Source organism: Leucopleurus acutus (genome assembly GCF_964270905.1).
Source record: "Leucopleurus acutus genome assembly, chromosome: 6".
Lineage (NCBI taxonomy): Eukaryota > Metazoa > Chordata > Mammalia > Artiodactyla > Delphinidae > Leucopleurus > Leucopleurus acutus.
The window spans coordinates 53,098,488-53,118,724 of record NC_139149.1 but is presented as its reverse complement, the minus strand read 5'-3'; the positions used below and the strand labels follow the sequence as shown (position 1 = coordinate 53,118,724).

At 33.5% G+C, this 20,237-nt stretch overlaps 1 protein-coding gene across 1 annotated transcript in view; it reads left to right on the top strand.

Annotated features, from left to right (window-relative positions):
- The window catches only part of SCN1A (sodium voltage-gated channel alpha subunit 1), a gene marked incomplete at both ends in the record, with an annotated part of 93,624 nt that overhangs the window by 56,104 nt on the left and 17,283 nt on the right, over positions 1–20,237 (top strand). Inside the window, 4 exons of the mRNA XM_082841567.1 lie at positions 9,186–9,306; positions 11,331–11,485; positions 13,238–13,411; positions 17,181–17,303. Of these exons, the coding sequence (XP_082697693.1) occupies positions 9,186–9,306; positions 11,331–11,485; positions 13,238–13,411; positions 17,181–17,303 (573 nt within the window). The remainder of the gene's footprint in view (positions 1–9,185; positions 9,307–11,330; positions 11,486–13,237; positions 13,412–17,180; positions 17,304–20,237) is intronic.

Sequence of the window (20,237 nt, the reverse complement as noted above, 5' to 3'; positions counted from 1 at the left end):
ATATTTACTTACTGCTTTGCCGATATTTTCTTATTTAATACTTTTATCTTTACTGTACATGGTAAAGATTGAAGAACACATGATAATTTTCAACCTATTGTACATTACTGAATATCAGCAAATTAAATTTGTGCTACCACATAAAGGTCTACAGTGAATGCCTTATGTGAACAATAGTCAGTTTTAAAATGTGCATAAGAACAGGAATTAAGCTTATTTCATATCACACAGTATGGCCCACATTCATCACAGTGCCTAGCATATAGTAAGTAAATGTGTGTTAAATAAAGAAATAAGAATAGGAAGTTTTTGATTAATCTTGAATCAAATGGATATATACCAAGACTTTACAAATATCCAAGTTTACGAACATCATGATAACAATTTTCCCTGTAGAAAAATGTCAGACAACGTATCTGGGGATATTAAGAATCTACTGGGAGATAGGTGTATATGCCTCCACACTTTTTTATCTATACTGTCTCTTTACCTCATGGTCTCTGATACAGCAGGTTTTGCCTCCATCTTGTATTACAGTTTCTTCTTCTCTCTAAGCCCTTACCACAAGCTTGTTTAAATGGTCAAGACTCTCTCATTCTAAAATAAAATAAAATCATGTAAATTTTAAAAGTTATTCCTTTGATTTTATCCTTTTCTTAAGTTTCTTTTGTAATTTCTTCCTTGAATTCGTTGCTGATCTTCTTTAAAAGATAACGTGCTCACTGTCTCCCATTTCCACTGCTCAGTCATCTTAAAGCATCATCTGTGGTTTCCACCTTTACTTTTCTCTCTCAAAAATCACCAGTGTTCTCTTAATTGCCAAGTTCAGTGGCCCTATTTTACTTGATATCTGCATCATTTCCTAATTCTTTAAGAGTCGTCATTCCCTGGCTTACAAAAGTCCAAGCTACTTTCCTCCCAACCATATGATCTCCTTCTCAAATAGCTTACAAGAAGCCTGAAGTCCTTCTCAACTTCTCTAATTGGAAGCCCCTCATCAAATTTACTGCCAAATCCTGTATATTTTATCTCCTAAATCTGTCTCCAATCTTGACCATCCCCCCACTCCTCATCCTATTATTTCACCAGAATCAATAGAATTAGCATCTGAAACACATTTCCATGGTGGGGAGAAGGGCAGTCTTTATCATGAGCAACTTGATTGTCTTGAGAAGATCTATTTCACGTCTAATATCTCATGACTTAGTTCTAATCACATAGTTCCATGAAGTTTATACCTTTTGACTCCATAATTTCTTATTAGAAATTCTCTTCTTATCTCTGTCATTCTTTGCAAAATCTAGCAAAACAAAAAAAGGAACTTTGAGTTGTCTTTCAAGACACTGTCAGTTTATTCACTCAAACATATTGTTGTTTGTTGCTCATGATACCTAGCAGTTCTTATTCTGGGCAAGGCTCTGAGACTCCCCCTAAGTACAGTTACTACCTGCATAACGTGAAATGTCTATATTGCACTCTATTTCTCTGTTGTGTATCTGTCTATCCTACTTACTAATCTTGTGAGCAACTTGAGATATACACCTTTGTACTTCTAGTAACTAGCACTGTACCTGGCACAAATGAGGTGCTTGATCAATGTTAATTGGCATCATGTAAGTTAATCTCACTTTTCCTGAATACATTTTTATCAGTTATATTTTTTGAAAGTGTACAGATAGAATAAACTAAGCAAGCCTATTCCTAAGTCAAATTAAGTTAGCAGCTTAATCTTTAATGAAGCTTCTCCTCCCTGGGGAGAGGGCAGGGAGGAAGGAAGGTGGAGGAGAAAAGAAAACAGTCAGAATTTTCGTATCATTGCCTGACAGATGCTCAGGGAACACTTTGTAGAGTCCCGTCCGGGTATTGACTGGGGGTGTCCCTTCAGCCCTTGCCTATTTCCTTGTCTTGAGCTATATAGTTCCTCAGGACCATGATCCCTGTGAGATGGCAACTACTCTCCATGAAGAGTACTACCATCTAGCCAACGGATACCCAAACTCCCTCTCCCTTATTACACCTAATTGATCACCAGATACAACCAGTGCTACCTTGTCTTTGTCTACTCTGCATCCCCACCACCTCCACCCAGTGTCAGACCTCCATCATCTCTCAGTTTTACTGCTACAGCCTCCAAAAAGGGCTCCCACATTCATATTCTCCTCACTAGTCCAGTTCCCACATAATGATAAGTGGTCTTTCTAAAAGGTAAATCTGGCCATAGCTCTCTCAGCTTTCTAACCTTCAGGAGCTTCCCATTGCTCCCAGTCTATACTTCTTAACATGGCCTACAAGTCCCTGCAAAAGTGACCATTACTGACCTTTCCAGCCGCATGTAACAGTACTTCCCACCCCTCCCCAGCCAACCACACTGATCTTTCGTTTCCTAAAACTCCTCATGCTTTATCAGGTTCTGATCTTCATTCCTGTTCCCTCTATCTGGGATATTCTCTTACCCCATATTTCTTCACCTGACTCACTCCCACCCCAACTCATCCTTCTGGCCCCAAATGTCACTTTTTTCTACCCTGTTCTTCTTAGACTGAGTTAGGTGGTGCTCTCAAAATACCCTATACTTACCCTATCATAGTGTGTAGCAATTGTTGCTTGTCTTGCCTTATTTTGAGCCCATTAGGTACTGGGCCTATTATATTCACTATTTTATTTTTTCAGGTCCTAATTTTGATGTTTAGCATATACTAATATTTTTTAGCTGAAAAGATCAAATATCAGCAATTACACATATTACAAACTATAACTGTTACGGAAATTGTTGCCATGTATCCAGTAAGCAAATGACATATTCCACGTGTTATCTTGTTCAATCCTTATGACAACCATGTAAAGTAGGGATCATTCTACAAATTAGAAACTTCAGCTTATGGAGGTCAAGATAACTGCCTAAAGTCCATAAAACCAGTCATTGTGATTCAAACCCAAGCTTGTCTGACTCAAAAGAGAACTCTTCACCCTTTCACTGTAGTTATACAGTTCCCCTATCCAGTAGACACTTTAAAAATATTTGATAAATATGTTATCATTTAACATTAAAAATTAATGTCAAAAGAATTTTAGAGATTCTGCACTCATTCAGCAAAATAAATTTAACAATGGAAATTATTTGGTTTACAATTTTGCTTTCTAGCTTGGGAATTATAAATGCAATTTTGCAATTTTTTGCTTCTAATTCATTTGCAATCACAATAATTTTCTCTTGGTCCATTATGTGATGAGAGGTTATAATACCTCCTTTGTTCCTTTATAGCTAATCATCTATATAAAAATTCACTTTTGACATACTTTAAAGCAGAATTCAGAGTATATCAGAGCTGTATTTCTTCACCTTTCCCCTACCTTAGGCAAGTGTTTGAATGACAGTAGATTTCACAATTAATAAGAAAATTTTATATTTATTAAATATGAATAATCCACCAAAGATTGTCGTTCCAATGTAAAGCTCGATGAAGAAATCATCTGAGTTGTAGGGATGATATGGGAATTAATGAGTTAATATTTGACTTTTCTAACTGCTCTGTGGAAATGCTAAATCTCAGTACAGAGTCTGTTCCTTTGATATCATATTGTTGCCCTGCTGAGAGTTTTTAATAGAAGTCATTTTAATTTTTAATATGCTTAGTGTACACTAGAAATATTTACTAATGCACAGTGTATACAATGAAATATTAATACTAATATTTTTAAGGTTGGCATCTCAACTATGTATGATTTAAGATATATATCTTAAATATATGTTTATATATAACAGTAAAATTTCCACCTTTAATATAGTATATGCCTAGCTTTTAAAATATGTATTTTTTCAGAAATAAAAAATACATATGTGTATACATATATATACACACATATTCTGTATCCTTTTGACCCTTAAATTCCAGATTTTTTTTTTTTTTTTTTTTTTTTTTTAGCGGTACACAGGCCTCTCACTACTGTGGCCTCTGCCGTTGCGGAGCACAGGCTCCGGATGCGCAGGCTCAGCGGCCATGGCTCACGGGCCCAGCCGCTGCGCGGCATGTGGGATCTTCCCGGACTGGGGCACGAACCCGTGTCCCCTGCATCGGCAGGTGGACTCTCAACCACTGTGCCACCAGGGAATACCCAGATTTATTTTTAACATATTTTTATCACATTATAAATTGAACTTCTAGTAAACCCTATAAATAAGCTCATTGTAACAAACCAAGTCTAAAATAAAAGCATAAACATCCTACAATCAAGTCAGAGAACAACAACAAAAAAACCCATTTAATCACTTACTCAAAGAAATATTGTGGAGTGTACTATTTGCTTTCCTTTGTTTTGCTTCACCCTCAAGGTCAAAATCATTTACTATAGTACAGAACATTTTTAAAAAGCATGAAATGTTGCATAAATCCATTGAGGAGGAAAAATGCTCTTCCCATCAGGGTTGCAGTTATTAAGTGGTTATTGAATGCCCTGATGTACAAGGCAAAGTGGATGCTTCAGATACGCTGTGGTTCCCGCATTCTCTCTGCTCACTTATTGTCAGCCTGCCAAAAATACATGGACAATATAAGTCCTTACAGAAATTGAGCTATTGAGAGTTACATGTGAAAATATACATATTTTTAAATGAACTAGCTCATTTGGAAATTAGTAAATTAAAGGTTGATTAATGGCTTAATAAACATTAAAATGGATATTTAAATAGTCTATTAATCTCAAAGACCATGAGAACCAGTTGCTTTATTATGTGAATGGTGAATTTCAAAATAAAATTAAATTTCAATGTAAGAACAAAAAAAGGAAAAATTAATTGTCCTTACAAGTACTTTTTTGAGAATGTTTTAGTTTTGCTGTTATCCAATTTATTTAGTATTTTATCTGAATTCTTATCTCATGTGCTAATATAGAGATGGACTCTTTCCATACATCTAAAAATTCTTCCCTTTTTGAGTAATAGTGTTATTACTCCAACCACATAAAGAACTCAGAACCGCATCATCTTTGATTTCAACAATGAGAAATATAAGAATACATTGATAAAAGTATATTGGTTGTGAGAGTTTTAATACCATTCTTTTAGTCTGTGATGAATCAAAGAAAAATTAAATAAGGACATTGATAATTTGAATAATACAAATAGCAAAAATGTTATAAATGTATGTTATCTCAAAAATATGTACAGAGAATTCTTATTTTCAGTGGCCCATGGTATTGATATATTTATACAAATTTCAAAGTAAGTCTCAATAAATTCAAACAAGCAGACATTGTAGGGCTATTATACCAATAAATTCAAGATAGAAGATATCATATAGGGTTATTAGCTAATCACAATGCAGTTAAATGAGAAATTAATAATAAAATGATAGAAAAAATATAACCACTTGAAAAATTAAAAATGTCCTCCCAAACAGTAAGAACTTTTTCTTCCAAAATCTATGAAATTGGACCAAGCAGTCACTGAATGTCTTACTATTAACAAGGATGATCAAGAAAGGATGAAAGAACATGACAAAGAACTTAGTTTGAGAAATTAGAAAAGGAAAAACAAAACAAAGGGAACATAAATAAAGAGAAATTAATGAATTATCAATGTAGCAGATGATATTAGTATAGCACGTGGTTCTCAGGGAAAAAAAATCAATAAAACACACAAACTTTAGTGTTGTCAGCAGAATCCTAAGATGATGCCAATGACTCAATAAGCTAGAGTTCAGTTTGTTAATTTTTTATGTATTTTAATCTGTTTGTTTAATACATTTATTATTTAATTTTACTTATTAATGTTCTTTATTTAGCTCATCAGTCAAAACCTTTGTTGCCTCCCGTGCATTGCCTGGGCACACTTCAGTTCAGTCACTTCTGTATCTGTTTCATTTTGTGTGTTTTTCTTTTCTTTTTCATACTAATGCTATTTATTTACATTATGTATGGACTTATAGAAAAAACACTAACTTTTTTCTCTGGTTAGCATAATTTATCTAGAGTATATTAACTGGCCTGAGCCTACTTGCCTGTGGTTTGGTCTTTCTAACATTCACTTGTCATTTTATCTGATGTCAGTATGACAAAGGTGGGGCAAGTTTCCCTCGCTAGTGTGAGAATCAGGGTCTATCAAGGGGGTCAGCGAGGATGTGGTTTACCAGGCTTCTTCTGCAAAATGTTGCTTTAGGGAGTTATTTAAACCAGATATGAATACTAACTTTAAAACTCGAACCTGTAATCATGTCCCATTCCTGAAATGTATACAAACTCCTTCCAATCCCAAACATTAAACTGCTTCATTTTGAAAATTGATACATACTTACATTAAAATGTGCCTTTGGGCCTCTTGTTCCAGTCTGGGTTCATTGTTTGCGGTTCTGCATCATCACTTTAGCATGAGCCACACCTGTAATTCATCATCTATGAGTCCAGTTTAGGTTTTTCAAAGAGGACAAAGATTTTAAAGAACCTTACAAGGCAACCTGAATTTAGCATCCTTCCAGAAATTTATATCCCAGCTACACCCCCCCCATTTTTTGGCCACGCCCATGGCATGCGGGATCTTAGCTCCCTAACCAGGGATTGAACCTGTGCCCCCCACTAGACCACCAGGGAAGTCCCAATACCCCTTTTTAAAAATAATTATTCACACCTAATTTTACAATAAGTTTTTTTTTAATGTGTTTGTATATGTATGAGAGATTTGTCTTTATTTAGTTTATGCAATGATTTCAACTTAGTTTTTATGAATACAATAAATAACTTTGTTTTCAAACTCATTTTATCAAATTATGCAAGAGTAAATTCTGTAATTACATTAATTTACAATAGTACAGGTCGATTTGAACACAAACATAACTTATTTTTGATAAGTACACAACTCACCAGGTGGAAGAAGAGATGTACAGGTGTACTAGAGTGTAGCCCACCTCCTGAGAAAATATCAGCACACCACTGGCGTCATTGTGTTCTACAGAGAAAATGCCAAGCATCGTTAGCTTGGTAAGTCAGTTAGTATGGAGGTGGGCTAAATAAAAAGAAGTACGTGCTGAAAGAATTGTGCCGATAAAGTGTTGAAGATGAGAGCGTAATTATTATTCTTCCACAATGATGGGCAAAAGCCACTATAAGCAAAAGCCAGAGAACATTAAGAAGTTCACCTTGACTAAAGGACAACTTCTGTGAAAGATAGATTTGGGAAATTTGGTTAGAAAGCTAAGTTGGAGACAGAAATTTCATTTGGTAGTAATATCTGAAACAGAGGTATTCATTCATTCACCAAATATTTATTGGGCATGTAGCATAATTCAGGCTTTGTGTTCCACAAAGGTCTAGAATTAGGTGAGGCGAGAATAAGGATGAACTTATTATTTATAGCTGTCCAAAAAAAAGTGACAGTAGTCAACAGAGAGTTCATAAGAATTTGGAAGATGAAACTGAGAGAAGAGTTATTTCAAAGGTAGAATTAAATGACTTTACTGTCAATATTTGAAATAAATAAGACAAGGAGGTTTGAGTCTAGGTGCTGAAAGAATGATGTTGCAAAGAATCGGAATCAGGAACTTGGTTTAAAAAGTAGGTTTAGGATAGAAAAAAAGAAAAAAAAAGACATCTTTAATTAAGAGCATGCTGAATTTAAGTGACACTAGGCACACTTCTACTTTCCTGCCATAGTCCAGGCAGATCGTGGAATATAATTACATTGCTTAAGATGTGTTTGGAAATTAATTTGTAAACATCTAGAGGATCACTTGTCTATACCTGGGAACTTTCCAGGAGCACATCTTCCAACTGAGTACTAATAATGGGCATTTAATCATCTTTTATATCCTTTTAAAATTTCTAAAATGTAGATTGATTCCCAACTGTATGCATTAAAGGGAAAATACGCTTAGAAGTAGAGTAACTGGTAACATATTACAAAGTTGGGTTATAAGACAAGAATAGAAAATTTTAAAGAATATTCTTAAGAATAAAGTTGGATATATTGGCGACAGCTCTCATCTGGAGAAAGTCTGACCCAGTAAGACCTGGAGTAACTATACATAAAAAAAGGTATCAGTTTATTTTATCATCATCTAGGCAAGCCACATCAGGGGAGGATATTTAGGGATGCAATAAGTAGACATAAATTAATTTTATATTATTTTAGGTTCACATCAGTACTCACAGTTGCTAACTGAAAACTGAAATCTGGGTTATCAATAATATTTAGTAATGGATACAAAGTTTGATAAGGAGCCTGATATCTAGCACTATGTGTGAAGAACTGTGATAAGCAAAAGCTGGATTTGTTCAGAAATTTTAAAGACTTTTCAAGCAGTATTTAAAAAAAATTTCTCTGTGAGTTAAAGTAATGTTATACCAAAATGTTTTATTATTGCTTGTGCTTAAGTTACTATTATGACATTTGCTTTATAACAAGTATATAATTCGTTTGGCATAATTACTGTAAACAAAGATTAAATAGAACTCATGTCTACACATATCCAAAAGTTAGTTTTTTGCATCTGATGAATTAATTTTCATGAAGACACTGAATATATGTATTATGTAAAATTCCATTATTGGTTTATGTTATAAACAAGGTGCCTTTGTTTTTGTGTTCCACTTCAAGATTGAATGGTAGATTCTCTTCATCTGTTCGACTCATCTTGATAGTTTTTCTATGGATTATTTCCGCTTTTAAATTGATGGAAGAATTATAAGCATGTGAATACACTGTTTCTTTTATTTCAGAAACAGGGTGGTTGCACAGAAGTCAGAGCATAGGCTTTGGGCTCAGCAATAATTCTCTCAGATCTTGGCTTTCTCACTTGTTGGTTATATGACATTAGACAAGTTACTTAACCTGTGTAAACCTTAATTTTATCATTTGTAAAGTGATAACGATTATCACTAACTTCCCCTCTCCCACCCCTCCCTCTGGGGCTTCTCTAATTCATAGGACAGTGGTTTGCTTAGTACATGTTTTTGATGGCCGTTTGAAACTTCATAACATAGCAGTCTGACTTCATACATTGCAAATTATGGTAAAGGAGTTACCATAGATGATTTCCTTATTTCCCCTTCTTATTCATTCTTTCTTTTTAATCTTAAAATCTCTTCATTTCAAGGAGAATCCAGAATCAGTTCATTGTACTAATCCTTCCTTGCTAGGCTATTTCTTAGGTACCAAAATAAAAGTGATTTACTTTTTATGTCCATCTCATGCTCAGAAACTTAATGAAAGCAGTAGCTCATCCGAAGGCAGCACTGTAGACATTGGAGCACCTGCCGAGGAACAGCCTGTAGTGGAACCTGAGGAAACCCTTGAACCTGAAGCCTGTTTCACTGAAGGTAAAGAACATGATCTTCATGTTAATCTTCCCTTTATAGAGTGCAGTTTTTTTTTAGCTGTTGATCACCCAAAATGGACCACTCAGAATAGAATTTTGTAGTCAATCTATTTCAATTACCTCTTATATGCCAACAGATTTAAAATCTCATGTTATGTTTTGGTTATATCTGCCCATTATGTGTAAGGGACCATGAACATGGAGAAAAGATATTTTAATGTCAAAACTAATGACTAATTTATAATATTTCAAATAAAATGGTGATTTCGCAATAAGTTGGCATCTTAAACACTAGTCAAAATTCTCATACACGAAAGTTACTTTAGAAGTAATTTTTTAGCTATTAAAGTCAAATGAGTTGCAAATGCTCAGATGTATTTTTTTAACAAAATCATTATTTTCCAATGCTTGCTGGGTGAAACAGGAAATAAGCACTGCCCAATACCTGATCCCTGCACAATATCTAGTTTAGCCTGGCACAATATGGACAATAAGTCTAAGAGCTTTGTTTTCTCCATGATTAGTATTTCCCATGGTCTGAGTTTCTTAGGAATTTGAGTTTTGAAGGTATGAATATATTTGCATATTCTCTATTTTGTGATTTTTTTCCTCATAGGCCTGATATATATTTTCTCCCTCTTTTCCTGTATAAATTATACACATCACTCAAAGTCCTCAGAACTACCTTCATCTGACCATGGTGGAAAAAACTTCTTATTCCTCTGAACAGCTATAAATAAAGATATTCTTTAATTCACCTGATAACTAATCATGTATTATCTTATGAGGGTTCTTCTTTTTCTCATTTGAACTGTTATATATATCTTTATTGGCTTTCTTCCTTCCTTCCCTTCTTTCCCTTCCCCTCCTTTCTCCCTTTTCTTCAAGCATACCTGATTTTTTTTTTTGACTTGAGGCAGGGTTCTTTTGTTTATATCTGTTCTTAAAAACCAGATTGTAGGTTTCCTGGGGGCAAGTCCACGTTCTGTACCTTTTTACATTTTTTCTCTTTTTCTTTTTTTTTAATATCCTCTATGGTGATTACAAAGGTGCTCACAAATTTCTCTTGATTTAATTATTTTTTTAATTTTATTTTTTTATTGGAGTGTAGTTGATTTACAATGTGTTAATTTCTGCTGTACAACAAAGTGATTCAGCTTTATATATATATACATTCTTTTTTATATTCTTTTCCATTATGGTTCCTGTTGATTTAATTCTTGTTAGAGTGAGTGAAAGCAGTATAGGGAAGGCAACACCAAATCAAAGCAGGACTAGTCAGATCACATTATAGTGGACTAAATTAATCTTGAAAATTCTATAAGCTCTTCTAGGAGCACCACAAGAGAACCTAAACAGTAATAAACAGCATTGTTGGGTAAGAACTATATTATTACTCTGCATCCTCTTTAAAAGGGACGTTTTCTGCTTATTATTATTATTTTTTTTTTTTTTTTTTTTTTTTTTGCGGTACGCGGGCCTCTCACTGTTGTGGCCTCTCCCGTTGCAGAGCACAGGCTTCGGACGCGCAGGCTCAGTGGCCACGGCTCACGGGCCCAGCCGCTCCGTGGCATGTGGGATCTTCCTGGACCGGGGCACGAACTCGTGTCCCCTGCATCGGCAGGCGGACTCTCAACCACTGTGCCACCAGGGAAGCCCTCTGCTTATTATTAATTTCACTTTGAAGTCCTTTCCTAGAGTGACTTCAACAAAGTGCAATAGGATGATATAGTACAAGGCAAAGCTACTTAACATGTACTTGTACTTTACAACGTTCTTTCTTGGACAATAGCAGTTGGGTCAGAAAAAACAGGTATTATCCAGGGAACCGTTTAAAGAGGCTGAATAATTTTCACAACTTCACTCTGCTAATAGATGTGCTCTTACTACTCCAGGCTTAGAGAGTTATCCTAGCAAGATAGAGATGGCAGTAGCAATGAGAAGATGAATCCAGGACACACCAAAGGGTATCATTGAAGCAGCAGAAGTTATTTACCTACTCCTGTTTGAACATTATACTTGCAGGCTGTGTACAAAGATTCAAATGTTGTCAAATTAGTGTGGAGGAAGGGAGAGGAAAACAATGGTGGAACCTGAGAAGAACGTGTTTCCGAATAGTTGAACATAACTGGTTTGAGACCTTCATTGTTTTCATGATTCTCCTTAGTAGTGGTGCTCTGGTGAGTGAATATTAAGCAAACGTGCTATAATGCCAAGTCTTAGAATCACCTAATACTAATGACTTATTAATCCTTTCAGTAGCATTGTTTTATTATCCAATGCATTATTTTTCCTGAACCCTCATTCTACATCCATTTCTGTGGAATCAGCCATCACCTCTGTTTGATAGCCCCCAAACTGTTATCTCCATTTATGACTTCTTCCTTAAACATATGTGCATCGCTATATCCATCCATACGTACACCCATCCACCCATATACCCACCCACCCACCCTTCTACCCATCTCCAGTGCATCTTTAATTACCCCACTTCATTCTTACAGACTATATACAATGTATAACTATGCAGTTCTGGATTTACTTTTATTATGTATACATATACTTCTAACAAGCTATTTATTAATTTTTGCTTATTATTAAGTAACCCCCCAAATTTGTCCCTCTAGTTTATTCATTATAACCAAAGAACATGAGTATTTAATTACTCATATTTTAACAAGAAAGTAAGCATGGCAACTACAGTAAAGTCCTGTGATTGGGTATATATAACTTCTAAGTTCTGATGAATTTTGTTTATGAATGATATTATCTCTTTATGGACAGTCAAAAAGTCCTTAGGAACCACTTCTCTGTCCGTTTTGAATTGGGTCCACTGTTCTTATGCTACTCAGAGAACAATGGATATCAGTAAAAATAAATATTGGGCAGCGTGCCTAAGGGATTATTTAAGGACTGGTTTCTCTATATATAAAAGTGTTCATCAGAATCAATTTCTATTTATATGAAAATCATTTACAAAAATATAAAGTATAGCATATAGATAACATTTTAGGAAAATGCTGACACAAATAGACTACTTAAGCCATAAGATAGATGTAGATAGATAGATAGATAGGTAGATAGATAGATAGATAGATAAAGGATGGAAAGATGATAAAACTTGCCTGATTGAAATGCAATTACTTAGGTTTCTTTAACTTAAAAGTGTATAATTCTAACACAGGCCTATATTTTTATGCATATCTCTCTGATGAAATAAATTTTATCTACATGGCACTTTAGACAAGAAATAGTTTTTCACCATTTAAATGAATATATAGTTAGATATAAAATATCAAGTGAGGTTCATATTAGAAGAAGAATAGATATTAGAGTCTAAATGAGAAGTAAATTCATCTTACCATCCTTGTCACACCATATCTTTGCTGAGAAATATAAACTATCAACAAAATGAAGGGGACAAAGGGAACAAATGAACTCAACTGTATAGTAAAATTAGGCAATGTGATGATCAATTACAATTTCTGCTTTATGAAAAATATAAGCCTTCACTTTTTATTTCTTCAACCTCCTTTCTATGGCAAAAAATAAAAATTAAAAAAGCCAACAGGAGGAAGCAAAAGATATGAAACAAAAGGAATAAATAACTTCAAGTTAGGGTAGCAGCATCAAGATGTGACATCAAGAACTATTTCCTGAACAAGTCAAACTAATTCATTAGAGTTACGCTTTTACTTCTTCCTTCCAGTTATATCAATAGAGAGCATAACTTTTCTCCTGATTCATTAAAAGATCTTTGAGATAAAGAAAAGACAGCGATAGCTACTCTTCCTCTACCCTCCTATTCCAATGAACTGTCATATATATAAAATCAGGAAAAGATATTTATATGTGGTCAGAGAAAATAGCTCATAATAGTTGTAATAGTGTAATAGTTTCAGAAAGCTAAAATGCATAACTTTTCTTTATAGGCATTTGAGGATATATATATTGATCAGCGAAAGACAATCAAGACAATGTTGGAATATGCTGATAAGGTTTTCACTTACATTTTCATTCTGGAAATGCTTCTAAAATGGGTGGCATATGGCTATCAGACATATTTCACCAATGCCTGGTGTTGGCTAGACTTCTTAATTGTTGATGTAAGTATCCTCCTATCTTCATCTTCCATTCAAGGTAATTTGTTTTATCTATAAACTAATTCTAAAATAGTGGATCTTTGATCACTCTGTTATGCTGACAGGATATGCTACTTAGTAGACACTAAACTAATTCACTGAATAATAGTGTAGTTTTTGTAAGAAATAAGCTAATTTAATACTGATTTAGCATGGGGGGATGGGATTTGTGGTGGTTATCTAGAATAAAAAGCTGGGAAAAAACGTAGCAGAACTTTGTAGGGAGAGTGATGAAATAGGGTATGTTGTTTAAATTACTTACGTTGTGAATCAGACAGAATCGAGCTTGAATCCCAGCCCCACCACTGATTGGTTGTGTGCCACTGAGTAACTTACTTGGCTTTTGACTCTGTAAAATGATGATATTAGTGCATACAGAGTTAAAGACATTCAATAAACAGTGATGATGGTGGAAGCTAATGTCAATTTTTAAAAATTCTTTTTCATCTTCTCAAAGTTTTTAAAGGATATGTTTAAAGAGTAGATTATATAGATTATAACTCCATTATAGGAAGTAAGATGTACGGGGTGTAGTGAAAAACTCTACTTCATTCTGTGATGAGGAGTTTCCCCAGTGTAACTGTAGATTTGCAGCAAGCCCATAATGTACCAACAGCCCTTCACAGAGTTTGTAAACCTAATGATTAATATTTCATCTACCCAAAACAAGTGGCTGCCTTTGAGATTTGTTAAAGGTAAACATCATGTTATATGTTTTAAGTTTGGCATAATTTCAGTTTTAGAAAAGTGTGTTCGAAATATTACAAACTTCATAGGCCACAGTTTTATTACCCAAAGATGATAATCCAGCAGAACTATGCAGATTCCTTATGGAAAGTATTTCTAGAACTAAGGGTCATGCATATACATCATATCTCTTTAATTCTGAAAAAAGGCAAACCCAGAGCTATTTGAAAAGCTTAACAGTGTTACTATGAAATGAGTGAATTGAAAAAAGCCTCAAAAGAGTGATAAGGGGTTCACATCCAACATATACAAACAGCTCATGCAACTCAGCATCAAACCAAACAAGCAGCTAAATTAAAAATGGGCAGAACTGAATAGAAATTGTTCCAAGGAGAAAATGTAGATGGCCAATAGGCACATGAAAATATGCTCAACGTTGCTAATCATCAGGGAAATGCAAATCAACACCACAATGAGGTATCACCTCACACCTTTCAGAATGGCTATCTTCAAAAAGACCACAAATAATGAATATTGGCGAGGATGTAGAGAAAAGGGAACCCTTGTACACTGTTGGTGGGAATATAAATTGGTGCAGCCACTATGAAAAACAGTATGGAGGTTTCTAAAAAAGCTAAAAATAGAATTATCATATGATCCAGAAATTCCACTCCTGGATATATATCCGGAGAAAGTGAAAACACTAACTTGAAAAGGTACATGCACCCCAATGTTCACAGCAGTATTATTTATAATAATATAAAGATATGGAAGCAACCTAAGTGTCCATCAACAGATGGATAGGGACTTCCCTGGTGGCGCAGTGGTTGAGAATCTGCCTGCTAATGCAGGGGACACGGGTACGAGCCCTGGTCTGGGAGGATCCCACATGCCGCAGAGCAACTAGGCCGGTGAGCCACAAATACTGAGCCTGCGCGTCTGGAGGTTGTGCTCCGCAACAAGAGAGGCCGCGATAGTGAGAGGCCTGCGCACCGCGGTGAAGAGTGGCCCCCGCTTGCCACAACTAGAGAAAGCCCTCGCACAGAAACGAAGACGCAACACAGCAAAAAAATTTAATTAATTAATTAATAAACTCCTACCGGCAACAGCTTCTGTAAAAAAAAAAAAACAACAGATGAATGGGTAAAGAAGATATGATAGATATGTGTGTGTGTGTGTGTATATATATATACACACACACAATAGAATGCTACTCAGCCATAGAAAAGAAATTTTCCCATATGCAGCAACACAGATGGACCTGAAATAAGTCAGACAGGAAAAGACAAATACTGTATGTTATCACTTATACGTGGAATCTAAGAGTAAAGCAAACTAGTCAATATAACAAAACAGAAACAGACTCACAGATATAGAGAACAAACTAGTGGTTATCACTGGGGAGAGGGAAGGGGGGAGGGGCACAATAGGGGTAGGGGATTAAAAGGTACAAGCTACTATGTATGAAATAAATAAGCTACAGGGATGTATTATACAGCACAGGGAATATAGCCAATATTTATAATAACTTTAAATGGAGTATAATCTATAAAAATTTTGAACTACTATGTTGTACAGCTAAAACTAATATAATATTGTAAATCAAATATACCTCAATAAAAAAAAGAAAGAAACCTCAAAAGAATAATTGCTTCAGCATGTCACAAAGAGAAAGTTTCTAATATTTGAGATTTCAAGCATTAGAAGTTATATCATATTTCAACTGCTCATAATTTTTCACACTAGGCTTTAAATCTAAATATAATTTAATCCTTTTGAAAATTCCTGAGCTTTGCTTTTCTCTTTTATGCTTATTCCATGTCTGAATTTTTTAGTGGAAGAATGATGATTTTATTTATTATTATGAGTTGGTTTTTAATAGCCATTTCCGAAATATTTTAGGAAAATAATTCTGAAGGGAATTTTATAGTTTTGCAATAATAATACTTTTATTTTTCACGGTTCTATTTTAATTACTTCATAAGGCTCAGCATAACACTCTAAAAAAAGACAAAAGGAATTATAGCACATCTCAAGTAAACTAAAAAGCATATTAAACATAAGCCAACTTAATACACTTAAACATAGAAAATTTTGCAAAAATAGTATCCAGTGTATTTGGAACTATCCAATACCAGCTATTCTCAAACCAAAGAAATTCTAACTCTGGATACAGAGTTTTGGTCTTTATTTAGAGAATTACACATCTAAAATTTTTATTTCTTAGTTTTAGTTGCATATTTCATGCAGATGAAGTTAGTTTATTTATTTCTTTATTTGGTAAACATTTATTGACTGGCGATTTTGGGCCAAGTACCATGGCAGAAGCTCTAGATTAGTATAAAAATTTTGAATAAGTTTCATGATAGAATTACTTTTAAGTTACATTATTTACATAGGAATAAACTTTAGATAAGTGAAAACACAAAGTATTAGCAAGACAACAAAAATTCATCTTCAAAAAATCAACCTCAAAATTAATATGACAGCGCATTAATTTCTGTGGGTATCAATTATAATTAGTTGAAAATACCAACACAGGATAGATATTTCTTGCTTTTTCTGGTACAATAGCAGTTTTTATATTTTATTACTAACCATTGGCAAAGCCCTAAATTCAGCAGCAACTTAATAAAGTAAAGGAAGAATAATCAATGACATTTTCCTATACCTGGACTTCTTCCTTTTTAAAATCAATTTTTACTTAGGTTTTCTAACTAACTGAGTAATTACTAAATCACATGACATTTAATTTTTTTATTCAACTAGTTTTTTTTTTTTTATTCAACTAGTTTTTAATTAACATCATGAAAGCTACTTTCTTTGCATGCAACTAAAAATATTTCCTTAAAATTTTAAAAGGTTTACTGAAAATATGTAGCCACTCATCTTCTGAGGAATTATAAACAAAAATTGTAATTACCACAATGTTGTAAATAACTATACTTCAATAAAATAAATTATTTTTAATTGTAATTATTGTATTACATAGTAACTACAAATTGAATGACAGTGATTCTATTTATTTACTTTTGTGTGTGTGCAGGTTTCATTGGTCAGTTTAACAGCAAATGCCTTGGGTTACTCAGAACTTGGCGCCATCAAATCTCTCAGGACACTAAGAGCTCTGAGACCTCTGAGAGCCTTATCACGTTTTGAAGGGATGAGGGTAAGGAAAATGAAAGAACGTGAAGTATTGTATAGAGCCAAAATTATTAAAGTAAATTTTAAAAAAGGAAAACTCATGCATGCAAAAGGAATGGCAAATCCTTGCAAATTGCTACTTTTTCCTTTTATCTGTTGCATATTTACTTCTAGGTGATATGCAAGAGAACTTAGGCCTCCCTTGAAATGATATAATATCATTTATCTGCCGTGCTCATTAAAATGACTTTATTTCCTAATCCATTTTGGGAGTTTCCTTACAAACCTGTACACAAAAAAACAGATGCACTATTAAAGTACTATGTGTAATGATGATGATAATAATCAACTAAAGTGAATTCTACATCATGTGCTTCTCATTTGTGGTGGTCTAAGCTGTACTTAATGAGTTTTATTGAAAACAATATGAATCATACATGTGCCTAAATGTAAGTGTAAAGGAAAAAAATTTTTAATTGTCAAAATTGTGTCTGTACAATGCCAAAGTTTGCGTTATTTGAATGTATTCAAGGGTAGATATTAAATATTAACTGAATTTTAAAAGGTTTTTGTTATGTTAATATAGCTTCAATTTATAACTACATTAATCTTCTTAATTTATATAAATAGCAGTATCACCTTAAAGATTATATATAAATCTACACAATTTTTCATGAAAATGAATTTAAACTTTTATAACATAATAGAAAATATAATTTTGACTCATTACCATAGATGATTCATAAATTAACCATAACTTAACTATCATTTATATGAGTCACAGAAAATTTTATATTACTCCTTTTAAGGAAATATGACAGCATTCCCTATGATTCATAACAGGTTAAAAAATTTGTCATTATTGACTTGTTATTTTCCATGCCTTTTTAAAAATATGAAGCATTAATCTATAAGATGTATAACATAAAAATTTAGTTTCTTTGTTTTAATCAAATTTCCTTTTACTAAAACAAAGCTGCTGAACTAAGTGTGATTCCAACAGAAAAATCATTGCTCTTTTGCTGCCTAAGATTTCGTTATGTTTATAGAAACAAAGCTGTATTGCAGACTTGCATTTGCATTTTCTAGTTTGTTGATAGCCTTATGTGTTCTTCTAAAATAAAATTTATTATAAATGTCACCTTTTAAGAACATAAGACTATCTTATGAAATCTTCAATTGAAGACTTCTGCAATTTCCCTAACATATATAAAAAATGTTTCCTCACTAGAAACAATTTAACACAATATAATACGGTCTTATTTTATTTCTCACAGAGATCCTCAAAGCTTACTAAAATGTTATTGGAAATTCTTTTCAGGATATGTGAAAATTAAGTTTATTTTCCAATTAAAATGTCACTTTTGTTTTAGACTGGTAGTTTCAGTTCTGGAGAAAAATATAATTTTTATACATTCTACTTAAACATTTTTTGATTTTTTTTGAAAACATTTGATTGATTCTGCTGAATCAAAGTAATACGTTCGAAAAGCTTTCGAAATCTGAACAATGCTAAACATTTGGAGCTGTTGTAATTATTTCAAATTTGACCTTTTGGAAGTTTATTAAATCCATGAGTCAAATGGCCAGATATTTTCATATTTAACACCTTATTTCCATAACAGTATTGACCCTGTGGGCCTTTAATTTTTACAGAAATAACCTTATCTATAATTTTGATCAATAATGCTTTTTATATTATAAGGAGAGGCTAATTTTTGAAACTTGGAGTTTTCAAAACAAAATCCTTATAGATGCTGATAGGAGATGAACTAATCGTTTAAATTGTCAGATTTATGAATATGGTCCTTGCCTCTTAATGACAGCATATATACAACCCTAAAATGGCTGATGATTTCAACATGTATTTGGCATTGTAGAGACAAAATAACCTGATTATTGATTCTATTTTTGTTTCTTTGTTTCTGGTATTTGGAATTTTTGACTTTGTAAACAATATAATCATGGATGATGGTGAGGATGGAAATAATAATGATGATTATAATTGGGAAGTTAGCTTTGAATATATTCAGAAACTCTCATTTTATTCTTTTCCCTAGCAGCATAAAATCACAATAGCTATGTGAAAGCGTAAATCAGGCTCATTTTATTTTTGTTTTGTCACTTCTTCAAAGCATGTGCTTTACTGCAACATTACCAAATAAAGCATGTTGTACAGTGCTTGATAAGAAGTTAGAAAGTAAGAAATAAATTATCATCACTCTGCCCTTTATGTTTTGCATGTTCTATGCACATTTCTGGCTGACAGCTTTGAAACATTTATTGTATTTCAAATTTCCAGTCCAAATTTTCAACTTGTAAAATTGAACTGAGTGAATTGATGTCATGGATAACTTAAGTAAAATAAATTTTGTATTTTTAATTTCCTTGTCTAGGAAATCTTAAATACCTTCTTTTTCAAAAGAACTCAAGCCTTGATTGATAGGTAAACAGACAGAGAGCATCATATACAAAAAGTAACACCAAATGTTCTGTCATATCAGATTTCTACTAATAACAAACTATATATTTCTATTTTATATAGGATAATCTTGCTCCAACTTGGATGGGGTGGAGCGCTGGTTCCGCCCCTCAGCCCTTTATTATGGGTACTGTATTACCCCTTTTGCTTCCTTTCATCCTTTCACTGTGACTTTGTGTTAGTGGGATGAGGGAGGGCTTGGGAAGGGTACTATCACACCACAGTAAGGAAAATACAGTATTTACATTCTAATCCCCTATTTTCAATTGTCTTAAATTTTCTTTTGAGAAAAATACCTTTTGTGAATTTACGCTCTGTGGATTTGAACCTCAACTGCTGATATCTTTATTAAGTTTCACTCAATATGATTTAGATGTGTGTATACTGAGTTATCCATTTATGGGGAGATTATCTGATTGGTGAGGGTGGGGGACCCTGGTTTAGAATGGTTGCGTGAAGTTTTTAACTTATCAAGAT